The sequence below is a fragment of the Canis lupus genome, chromosome 3, assembly GCF_048164855.1.
Source record: "Canis lupus baileyi chromosome 3, mCanLup2.hap1, whole genome shotgun sequence".
In the NCBI taxonomy this organism is placed as follows: Eukaryota; Metazoa; Chordata; class Mammalia; order Carnivora; family Canidae; genus Canis; species Canis lupus.
This window is the reverse complement of record NC_132840.1, coordinates 11,193,150-11,204,812: the sequence shown is the minus strand read 5'-3', so window position 1 is coordinate 11,204,812 and position 11,663 is coordinate 11,193,150. Positions and strand designations below refer to the sequence as shown.

The window sequence follows — 11,663 nt, the reverse complement described above, 5'->3', positions numbered from 1 at the left end:
AGGGGCCCGCCCCGCCCTCCTGCCCGGCGATTGGTGAGGCGGCAGCCGCAGGCGGTGATTGGATAGCTCGCGGCCATCTCCTCCAATGGAAATGAGGCAGAGGCGGGCCCGGTGGCGGAAAGAGCATGGCGTGGAGACAGCTGAAAGTGAGTTCAGAGAGCGGGCTGTGCGCAGGCTGTGCGGAGTGCGGGCCGGCGGCGGGCGGAGAGGAGCCTCGCGGGCTGGCCGCGGCGAGCTGTGGGCGGGGTTCGGCTCCCAGCGTGGGCCCCCGGCGCGTCTGTGTGGCTGGAGGCAGCGCGGGTTCCGTGCGTGTGCTTGTGCACGTGTGCTTGGCCCGCCTGCTAACGGCCCGCTCAGTCTGAGCAGATGCGGGTCTGTGTCAACGCGCGGGGCCCAGATTTTTATTGCACGTGGCACACGAGCCTCTAGGGAGCACAGGACGGCCCGACCTGGCGTGCAGGATCCACGAGCAACGAAGTTACACCGAGACGCGGCCCCAGCCCTTCTCGAGGAGATTGTGGGGCGGGGACTTGTGTGATCGCGTTCACGGGCCTGTCGATGGACACCAAGGGGCGCTCCTGTAATCTGCGGGAGCCTGGAAGGAAGACGGCAGATCCTTGCTCTTTATTAACAGCTGGGGTGATCCTCCAGGGCTCATCGGATCACCGCAATGACTTGTGTAGGGAGCGAAACGCAAATCTGCATTCTGGCCCATGCCCCTCCCTGTCCCCCTAGCTCTCGTGCGGTGCTTTCCCTCATTCCTTGGCATCCAAGGAGCCCCCCCCCCCACCTTTCCCTCTTCCTTGGGTGCATCTCCTTATCCTCTGCCACCGAGAGCGCCTTTATACTTTTCCTACTCCCCCCACCCCCTGCCTCCTAGTTAGCTCCTATTTATCCTTTGGATGTCAGCTTTGAGTCACTTCCTCAAGGAAGCCTTCCTGTCTACCTCTGAGATTGGGTTGGATTCTCTTATTACCCTATACCTTTTTTCTCCATAGCAATCTTCACAGTTCTATATTTGCGTGATCATTTTCTTAAAAAACATATTTATTTATTCATGAGAGACACAGAGAGAGGCAGGCTCCCTGCAAGGAGCTTGGTGCAGGACTCGATCCCAGAACCCTGGGAACACAACCTGAGCCAAAGGCAGGCACTCAACCACTGAGCCACCCAGGTGCCCCTATTTGTATGATCATTGATTAAGGATGTCTCCTGAGACTGTCCTCCTTGAGGGCAGGGACTCTGAGTGCTCCTTCATGTTGGGCAGATGATTGACTGAATGAATGAGTGACCCAACATCTGGCAGTGATAACTAGAGAAACACGTTACAAAGCATGTTTTGAACTAGGATAGTGATTGTTGACTCAATAAGATCTGATGCTTTAAAAAAATTTTTTTTTTTGCAACTACATTTATTATCCTGAAGTGGAATTTATGTATAATGTAATGTCTATGTATAATTTTAAAAAGTCAGCATAATGTCCTAACTCTGAATATAAAAGAGAAATTAAAGGAATTTGTAATAAAATAACATGTATTTCAGCATGTAAATGTTGGGGCATGACTCAGTGATGAGATATATAGTCAGTGGTTAAGCCTCTGTTTAGACAATCTAGCACCTCAGGTATGTTTTGTTGTCAAACACCCAAGCAAAGCACTATACCATTCCTGAGATCTCTGAAATGGTGAACAATCTTTGGTAATGTTCTGTGCAAAACAGTGCGGTTGTCCCTCAGTTTACAAGGGAATTGCATTTCTGGAAAAGTCAAAGTATATGAAAACTCTGCAGGGATAGTTTGTGTTTATGTGGTGGAATATAGGCTCAGATATTATGAATAGATTTTTTTTTTTTTTTTTTTACATAATGTCAGTGAGATGTTCAAAAGTCATACAAGACAGGGACAATTCATCTGTCAGCGTAAAACAATGCAGGATGTCTGCCTTTACTGATTCCTGCCCACTAAATCTATTATTAGCATTCCTCCAAAATGCCTACCACATGTCCCCCGGAGGCTGTACTGCCTCTCTTGAAACCTCTGGCCTGGGGTCCTTTAGGACCAGAGGAGTGTCAGCAGAAGTGTGGATACAGCCGCTGAAGTAGAGGTCAACGTGCAAGCAAGATTAGAAACAAAGGGGACCAGTGTTAGCAGAAGGCTAGAAACATTGCTTCATGTGACATCTCATGTCCTATGCGCATGGGTGTAAAGGGCTCAGAGAAGTTACTGCAGTCTGGCCTTGGGGGAATTTCAGTGGGCCTTTCTTTTTCCCTCCAGAAGCGGGTCCAGGATGCTGTGGTCATCCTGGGGGGTGGAGGACTTCTTTTCACTTCCTACCTGACAGCCATGGGGGATGAACATTTCTATGCTGAACACCTGATGCCGGCTATGCAGAGGCTGCTGGACCCTGAGTCAGCCCACAGGCTGGCCGTTCGTGTCACTTCCCTGGGGCTCCTTCCTCGTGCCACCTTTCAAGAATCAGATATGCTGGTAGGTGCTCTTGGAACACCTTCTGATGAACAAGCTCTGTGGGTAATTCCAACCCAGACATGCTGGGGCCTGCGCTTTGAGAAACACTGTGATAGCCTGCGCACTTCTGGCTTTGTTTCCTTCTTCCTAGGAGGTGAGGGTCTTGGGCCATAGATTCCGAAATCCAATTGGAATTGCTGCAGGATTTGACAAGCATGGGGAAGCTGTGGATGGACTTTACAAGATGGGCTTCGGTTTTGTTGAGATAGGCAGTGTTACTCCAAAACCTCAGGAAGGAAACCCCAGGCCCAGAGTCTTCCGCCTGCCTGAGGACCAAGCAGTCATTAACAGGTAGGTGAAGAGCCCAGAGGCACCAGGGAATGCCTTCTCCCCGGCAGGGCACTCAGCAACGAGAGATCTGCTTGTCATACAGCGTGGGCATTTTTCTGCTATTTGGAATGTTCAGGAACCATGTTGAGCACCACCTGTGTGCAGGCATAAAGGCAGGTTTTAGTATTCTGGTTTAGTGCATATACACACTGAGGCTCCGAGAGCTGCATGACTTTAATCATGAGATCATAAGTGGTAGAGCTTCGGTACAGATTTAGGCTTACTTGACTTTAGAGTTTGTGCTTTATTACTCCAGTGCCCTTGCCCAATAGAAATAAAATGTGAACTCTGTATGTAACTTAAAATATTCATGTAGCCACAGTAAACTAGTAAAAAGAAAAAAAAAATAGTAAAAAATGGATGAAATTAATTTTAATAATAGATTCTATTTGTTTTTTATAATTATATTTAACTAGAAGTATTTCATCTTATTCTCAATGTAATTTTAACATATAATCAAAATAAAAATGATTAATTAGCTATTTACCTTCTTTTACTGGTACCAAGTCTTCAAAATCCAGTGTGTGTTTGACTTAGAGCACTCTCATGTTGGACTGGCCACATTTCGAGTGTTCAGTGGCACATGTGACTAGAAGTTCTTGAATTGGACTGTGCAGCCCTGGTGTTTGGTAAACTGGAAAATCTTTTTTTTTTTTTTTTTTTTTTTTAAACTGGAAAATCTAATAACCCCTATGTACAGCTGCTTTTAGTAAGAGGGAGCCTTCTAGATTGTATCAAGCCCTTTTCTTTGTAATCCCCAGGCAATATTCACTACAACAAACTCAGAAAGTGAAAGTGTTCCTAAAAAAGTTACTCCAAAAAGTTACTTTTTGGTAACCAGATTTCTGAGGGCTTCCTCAAGAGATTTTAATAAGCACCTCTGGGCCCATGGTTGGCCTTCTGGAAGATTGACCTATGGGAATCATTGGACTGCACATCCTGCTTTGTTGTGTTTGTTTCAGGGAAATTTTCCAGCATTAGAAATGAAGTTATTGATCTTCCTGTTGCACTGCAGGCTGGGATCATATCTTCAGAATTTCCAGGCAAAGTATATTTATGATTCGGCTGCCACAGATAGCTACAGGTACCAGGACAACGGTACTTAGCAGAATCTGTAGACGAGCAGTGGTTGAGAGAGGAGAGCCTGTGTGTTCAGCCTCGCACTGGGAGACACGGAGTGGCTGCCCACTAAGCACCTGCTGAATGAATGGAGTAATTTATTCATTAAGTCAACAAAAACAGGTGCTGCTTTATCTGTTCAGTATTTTTGGCTGCAAGTAACAAAGTGCCGTAACCAGTAGGTGTTGGTTATTATTTCTTCTCTGGGAGAGTGTTTGTGGAGTGCAGGCAGGAGGTGCAGGATGGTGCTGTCAGAGAGACCCTGGGTGGGAGTCGTTCATAAGTAAGGAGTGGGGGCCCGATCCAGACGGGTCTGGGGCAGCTCTGTGATGAGTCTGGGCTGTTGCCAGTGCTAGGTACCTGAGCAGCTTGTTTACAAATTTAAATCTTTCCCTCCATGTTTGATGGTGTTCTGGAAAGTTTTCTAGGAGTTCCAGGGGTGTTTAAACTTTAGAAGTCTCAGAACTGTCTCTATTTTTTTTTTCTTTCTGTTTTTAAAAGTCAGAAGTAAAAAAATAAAATAAAAGTCAGAAGTATAGTGGGTACGGCCATGAAGCCATCTTTCCAGAGTCCTTGCTGTCTGGCTGAGGGCTCTAATGTTGTCCCCTCTCTACCTGCTTCTGTGCTACAGATACGGATTTAACAGTCACGGACTCTCAGTGGTCGAACACAGGTTGCTGGCCAGACAGGAGAAACAGGCCAGGCTCACAGAAGGTAAAGTGGGGGTGCTCTCGAGGGACTTCCCTCATTTATTGGAAGGAATCCTGTGGGAGAAAGATCAGGAACATTCCTAGTGAAATAAACATGACTGAGCAATAGGAAAAAACACTATGGAACTCGGGAATCTTCCTGGCTTTACCACAGCCACCAAGGTTTTAACTGAATTTCACAATTTAGCAAAGACTCGCTTAGCTTTTGCCTCATTATATAGCCTGGGTTATATCATAACTGGAGCAGCTTAGAAATGAGCAAAGCGAAGCAGCTCCTCTGTGGTCGCATGGGTAGGTGAGATGTGAGCAGGCCTTGAGCACCGTCTTCTTCTGTCTTGCTTTCTTGTCCTTTTGTGTGTTCTGTAAATAATGCATGTTAATTATAGAAGCATTACTAAATACCAAGAAGCATAAAGAAGACAATTAAAATTACTCCTACTCCTTCCTATTCGGGGAGAGCTAATCTTGACATTTGGGAAAATATCCTCCTGGATTTATTTAGAAACACTGTGCGGGATAGGTGGCCACCTTCAGGGGTCCGTTCTCTGGGAGCTCTGCTTTGCTGTCCCTCAGGAAGCACAGTGAGTGCTTGCAGCGCTGTTTTGTCCTCACCACACCTTCCCAGGTGCCCTCTGAGATTGTGTGGAGCAGTGGCCATTTCCTCATTGGATCCCTCTGGAACTCCTGCCATGAGTCGAGTCTCATTGAATGTCTTGGTGACAAGATGAGAAAAACCTATGGACCTCAGATTCACTTCAGGAAGTGAGGTTGAAAGGGCCCAGGCAGTCAGCAACCTCTGATTTTAGGAGGAGGAAGCGACCCTGTTTGGAAATCCCAGGCTTTGGTGGAAGCAGACCTTGCTGTACTACAGACCTTCCATCTGGGGAGCTTTGAAGTTGTAATATGATCTCCACAGCTTGTGATAATCTCCTGCCTTCTTGCCTTCCTTTCCTTTATTATTATTATTTATTTTTAAAATCCTTCTTTTAATTGTTGCCAGTGCAAGCTTTACCCCATGCTTTCTCTCACCCCCACCTCCAGCATGAACATTGGTTGGAGTGAAGCAGGATCTCAGAGCAGAGTTCTGCACATCATGTTTTCCAGTAGCTAGAAGACTTGAAGACAGCTTGTTGCTAACACAATAAGGAACATAAACTGACAAAAGCTGTGGGGCCCTTTGAGGGCAGAGTAATTCAGAAATTTATAGCTTCAATGTCTTGGCCCTTTGGGCAGCTAACTGCTGATGAAAGATCCATTAGCTGCGCGAAAGTGATGCTCTGTTTTAAGCCAGTTTACCTGTGTGGGGAAGAATCAGTTTACAAATGGCTTGGCCTGGTGGAGGCTGGACTTGGGAAGCCTGGAGGTCTTGTGTAGCTTTTGTCTGATTGGGTGCTGGCCCCTCTTCACCTCCCTTCCTCCCAGGGAATCGTATTTACTTTCAAGCTGGTGATTAAAAGGGTGACTATTTTAGCGTATGAGAAGGTGGTGAGCAATACTAGATGTTGCTCTTTGATACCACAAACCTGACACACATTTTGGGAGCTCACTTGTGTTCCAGGTCTTTTCCCAACCATCAGAGATGGAAAAGCAGCACTGACGTACCAGTGACCTCTGCAGATGGGGTGGTATCTTAGAAGTACAGACAGCCTCCTGCTTTCACGCACAGCATATTTCTATATAATGTATTTTTCTAAAAGTGCAAAATCCAAGTCGATAATCTCATGGATTTTTAAGTTGGTTGGCGTAATACTTGCTGTGCAAATGGAGACATTTTGGAGAGTGAAGGGTGTGGCCATTAGCAAATATGCCCGGGCTGTGAGAGCAACCAGGGCAGTTCTGGGAGCACTGGGATGTGCTCTAGATTATAAAAGAATTATACCTCTATATTTTAGGCATGATTAGTGGCAAACATTTTCCAGTATTGTGTAATATTCTTTAATTTTTCATTTTCTTTCCCACGGCACCCCCTGGCCTGTGACTCTAGGCCGGCAGACAGCCCTTGAGAGTAAAATTTGTCCCTTCTGACATGCCTGTCGATTTCTGACTGTCCTCATTACCTGAGCCCTGCCTTTTTATCATTAGTATTTGCACTCCTGATTTCTCCATTTCCCATGGAATTTTAAAAAAGAAAAAGGGCACAATGCAGCAAAAGATCTAGTTGTTGCCCAGACATTGCTGCGCAGAGGGTGAGCTCTTCTGGGTTGGCAGGCAGCAGCTTCCCGAGCTGTTTGCCCGCTGGTACGGGAGGGTCGCATTCGCGGGGGGAGGCCCACAGGGATGGCGTTTGAGGGCAAAATATTGACGTGCGATCTTCACAGAGGGGCTGCCCCTGGGGATAAACCTGGGCAAGAATAAGACCTCGGTGGACGCCGCTGCGGACTACACGGAGGGGGTGCGCGTCTTGGGCCCCTTGGCCGACTATCTGGTGGTGAACGTGTCCAGTCCCAACACTGCTGGGCTGCGGAGCCTGCAGGGAAAGGCGGAGCTGCGCCACCTGCTGGCCAAGGTAGGCGATGACACGTCCACCAGCCTGTTCGCCCTCCAGGGAGAAGCTTGGGCCTCACGGTCCAGGAGCTGTCCTTAGCACCTGGACCGATGGGACCCCTTGCTATGCCTGTAATCCCCCATCAGAACACTGATTATGCTCAACAGTGATTAATGGCTCTGTCACCTGTCCCTGCTGTTACACCGCAAGATCATGACAGCAGGGACTCTCTGTCCCTAGCAGTGAGTACATGAAATGAATGAATTGGATGACTCTTTACCAAATAGTACTTGTGACAGTACTTCCTTGTTACCTCTTTTAGTGAAAAAGTCTAAATAAACCTTAATATATTAGCTAGCACCGATGACAATGTTAGGGACTTATATTGGAGATCCCTTGGTTCTAGGGAATCAGATCCATCTTGGTGGGGTCTCTGGCATGGCAGAGAGCTGTATTTCTGGAAAAGGACAATTTGCTGGTGCTTTAGTGTGAGGACATGCTGATCTGTGGCTGCGGGGGCTGCAGGTCAGTGGCACCGCCGGCTGTGGGCTGAGGCGTCCCTATCTCTGGCTGCGTGCTGCTTTAGGTGCTGCAGGAGAGGGATGCCCTGCAGGGAGCACACAAGCCAGCCGTGTTGGTGAAGATCGCACCTGACCTCACGGCCCAGGACAAGGAGGATATCGCCAGTGTGGTGAAAGAGGTGTGAGTCAGGCTGGGCCCTGGGATGCCCCCCACTGCCAGGGGGGCCATGTGGCCAGCTGGGCTAGTGCGGGGCTTCCCTTCCGCAATAGTGAGAGCTGGTTTGGTACCTGTCCTGATGTAACTCATCATAGAATAAGAAGGGAATGTTTGGATGAGTCGTTTTCTTGTATTTCTTCCCTTCTCTCTTTGCTCACATTCATCTAGCAAGGGCTCTAAGATTTGCGGTTGTGTCCTTGGTCAGACTAGGGTATTCTATCTCTGTCTCTTTCTCTAGTCTAACCTCAGGTGTCTGTGTCATGGGGGAGTGGTGGAGTCACAGACTGGACCTAGAAGTCCTGGGTTCAAATCCTAGTTCCACCACTCACTACCTAGGAGTCTTGGTCAGGACTAAAGTGAGTGGTTCTAAGGATTAAACCCTGTCCTAGTGGAACCTTATGGGTGGTCAGTATGTGATGGCTGCTCTTGTTATGTTGAGGCTCATCCAGACACTTATTCTAGAAGCATGGTAAGCTCTGTTATAGCTCTTGCTTCCAGGGTCTGTAGTGTGGGCACCTGGCCTGGTTGTTCTTTCGGACTCTCAGGGAAGCTTCTTCAGCTCCATCAGTGCCATGACTGGAGGGTTTTTTCTCTGTCTCACACTGCAGTTGGGCATCGATGGATTGATTATCACCAACACCACAGTGAGCCGCCCTGCCAGCCTCCAGGGTGCCCTGCGCTCTGAGATCGGAGGGCTGAGTGGGAAGCCCCTTCGAGATTTATCAACCCAAACCATCCGGGAGATGTATGCACTCACCCAAGGCAAGAATTCAGTCCCTGTTCTTCAGATTTCTGTGTGGCTCAGGCTCTGGGGTTTGATCTATGAATGTCTGCATTCAGCAGGGGCCAGAGGGCAGGAGCCAGATTGAGGCTCTCCCATTGTCTGCCTTTCCTCACGCGGTTGCATGTGCTTCTGTGCAGGCGGAGTCCCCATCATTGGGGTTGGCGGAGTCAGCAGTGGGCAGGACGCGCTGGAGAAGATCCGGGCAGGGGCCTCGCTGGTGCAGCTGTACACAGCCCTCACCTACCGGGGCCCGCCTGTGGTGGGCATGATCAAGCGGGAGCTGGAGGCCCTTTTGAAGTGAGTGGGACCCTGTGTGGCTTGAAACAGAAGTTAATGTGGTATCAAGCCCAAATGACTCAAATGGAGAAGATGCTGTTCACCTGTCTCTATTTATTCCTCATTCAAGGATTCAAAAACGGAGGGAAAAATTACTGTGTTGCTCCTATGACAAAAGATAGGGCCCAGGAATTCAAGAAGAACTTGTGAGTCAGTGGTGTTTATTGGCCCGAGGAGTTCTGGCAGTGTCCCTGTTCAGTAATATTGGCTTGACATCAGGGAGCTGTTAATACGTGAAATTGATTCCCTTCCCATTGTGAGGGCCTAGGTGGAAATACCTCTCGGTTCCCAGGTGAGGACCATGTAGAAGGCACGAGGCACGCATCTGGGGGAGACAGAGGCAGGTGCGTTATAGAGCTAGGTGAACGAGGGATTCCAGTGAGAGCAGGGCCTGTCCTCCACCATTTGCTGAAATTGCTTTGTTTTCTTTTTCCAGGGAGCAGGGTTTTACCAGAATCACAGATGCCATTGGAGCAGATCATCGGAGGTGAGGACGTTGTTGGTGGGAAGCCTGATCTGGAATCTTCCCATGAAAGCTGGCAGGCTTTTGCAGCTGGATTGAGAGTGGAGAGCCACAATCCACGAGAGCCTTCCTCCGGCATGACTGTAAAAGCCAATCATCAGTGTCACCGGAATCAATACAAGGCTTTTTTAAATTGCTTGTCAGACCATTAACTGCATTCATGATTCTCTCTAAATTCAAATCCATTTACTATTGCAAGGACATTAAATATCTTAGGGAAAAAAATCATGGAAACAATAAAGACATTTAAAACCTGGACTTAAATCCCAGCCCTTTCTGGAGGGCCATGGGCTTTGCCCAGATGCTATAGGTCCTTGCAGAGTTGCAAGAATAGGGCCTTAGGGTGGCCATCCTGTCTGTCTTCACATCGCCTTCCCTCTGTGAGTCTGGGTCCTCGTCTCTTCTTCTAAGGATGTCAGTCATGTCAGAGTAGGCCCCACCCCGATGACCTCCATTTAATTTGATCACCTCGGTAAAGATAGGCTCCGGAAAGACACTATCTCTGAATAAGCGCACGTTCTGATGCTCTAGGTGGTAGGATTTTAACATAGCAATTTTGGGAGTCTCAGTTCAATCCATCACAGGAAAAAGTGACTTGGGGTGTTATTGGGTAGACAGGTTCTCAAGGTGCCTGAAGACATTAACACATGTTAATAAGGTGTGTCACTAACTAAAGAGATAGAGCAACACCAGTCTTTTCAATACTGAAAAGCAAATGGCAAAGAGGAGCTAGAAACCTTGCCTGGGCAGTGCCGTTGGTATCTGGCATGCTGTCATCGCCAGCAGGAAATTATCTTTGTTCCCATCACCTCAATACAGATTTTATTCTAAATTCAATGTCTGGGTAGCTCTGCGAGAGGCACAGGAGTATAACAGCACTAACGTGTCCTGTTGCCTCATCATTGAATCTTGGCCTCAGCCCGGCCCTCCCTCTGTGTTCACCCACTCTCTGCCACAAAACCAGCAGCCAGTCTCCTGCTGTCCTTTTTGAAGATCTTTCTCCTATTTATTTCTTTTTTTTTTAAATAGCCCCCAGGGATCCCTGGGTGGCGCAGCGGTTTAGCGCCTGCCTTTGGCCCAGAGCGTGATCCTGGAGACCTGGGATCAAATCCCACTTCGGGCTCCCGGTGCATGGAACCTGCTTCTCCCTCTGCCTATGTCTCTGCCTCTCTCTCTCTCTCTCTGTGACTATCATAAATAAATTAAAAAATAAAATAGCCCCCAAATGAAAGTTGTATACTTCTTTTCCCTCTTAAATAATTCTGTGTCCCAGAGGTAATCACAGGGAACTTTTGTATCTATCTTTCTAAATTTTTCCAGATATTTTTGTTTTTATATATAAATACATGTGTCGTAGCTATCTTTTTATCAATCTGCACACACATGTATAGAACAATTTTAGGAAAAAAATACAAAGAACTATTTTTTAATACCAAGTCATATGAGAGTAAATTGGTGGTCTGATGCTCCATCATCCTAAATATTTTATTTTATTTTTTATTTTTTATTTTTTTTTAATTTTTTATTTATTTATGATAGTCACAGAGAGAGAGAGAGAGAGGCGCAGAGACACAGGCAGAGGGAGAAGCAGGCTCCATGCACCGGGAGCCCGACGTGGGATTCGATCCCGGGTCTCCAGGATCGAGCCCTGGGCCAAAGGCAGGCGCCAAACCGCTGCGCCACCCAGGGATCCCTATCCTAAATATTTTAGTGTGGATTTCTTACAAACAAGTACATTCTGCTACACAACCACAACACAACCATCAAAAGTTAGGAGATGAGCACTGATACATCACTTCATCTACAGGCTGTGTGGTACGCAGAATTTCTGAAATGCCTTCCCCCTTCCCAATGGCCTGTCCTGATCTCTAGAACCTAGCAATGTGATGATATATCCCTCCAATGACTGTTAAGTTTCATGGCTTAAGATAGATTGTTTAGGTGGGTCCAGTCTAATCACATGAGCCCTATTAAAAGCAAATGTTTTCTGTGGAAAAAGACATCAGAGAGATGCTAAGCATAAGAAGAGATCAAAGTGTTGCTGTTTTGAAGACTAGATGTGGGGCATGAGAAGGAAGGTGTTGGCCCAGGGGTGATAACCAGCAAGAAAATG

General features: G+C 47.4%; 2 protein-coding genes across 8 annotated transcripts in view; one reads left to right on the top strand and one right to left on the bottom strand.

Moving 5' to 3' along the window:
• The first annotated feature begins 7 nt into the window (after positions 1 to 7).
• Positions 8 to 9,808, top strand: DHODH (dihydroorotate dehydrogenase (quinone)). 5 transcript variants are annotated; one of them, XM_072817359.1, is made up of 10 exons: positions 8 to 146; positions 2,274 to 2,486; positions 2,617 to 2,816; positions 3,871 to 3,939; positions 4,606 to 4,688; positions 7,003 to 7,190; positions 7,756 to 7,869; positions 8,516 to 8,669; positions 8,829 to 8,988; positions 9,464 to 9,808. In XM_072817359.1, exons 1-10 carry the CDS (start codon positions 126 to 128, stop codon positions 9,516 to 9,518), a joined length of 1,257 nt encoding a protein of 418 aa, XP_072673460.1. In that variant the 5' UTR covers positions 8 to 125; the 3' UTR covers positions 9,519 to 9,808. The 5 variants fall into 5 exon arrangements, with proteins under 5 accessions (XP_072673460.1, XP_072673476.1, XP_072673483.1 ...); XM_072817367.1 differs by lacking the exon at positions 8 to 146 and adding an exon at positions 213 to 679; XM_072817375.1 differs by lacking the exon at positions 3,871 to 3,939.
• The window catches only part of TXNL4B (thioredoxin like 4B), a 45,424-nt gene continuing 42,822 nt past the window's right edge, over positions 9,062 to 11,663 (bottom strand). For all 3 annotated transcript variants that reach the window (XR_012026569.1, XR_012026570.1, XM_072817428.1), the window contains one exon: positions 9,062 to 9,631. The gene's annotated coding sequence lies outside the window, so the exon portion shown is untranslated. The remainder of the gene's footprint in view (positions 9,632 to 11,663) is intronic.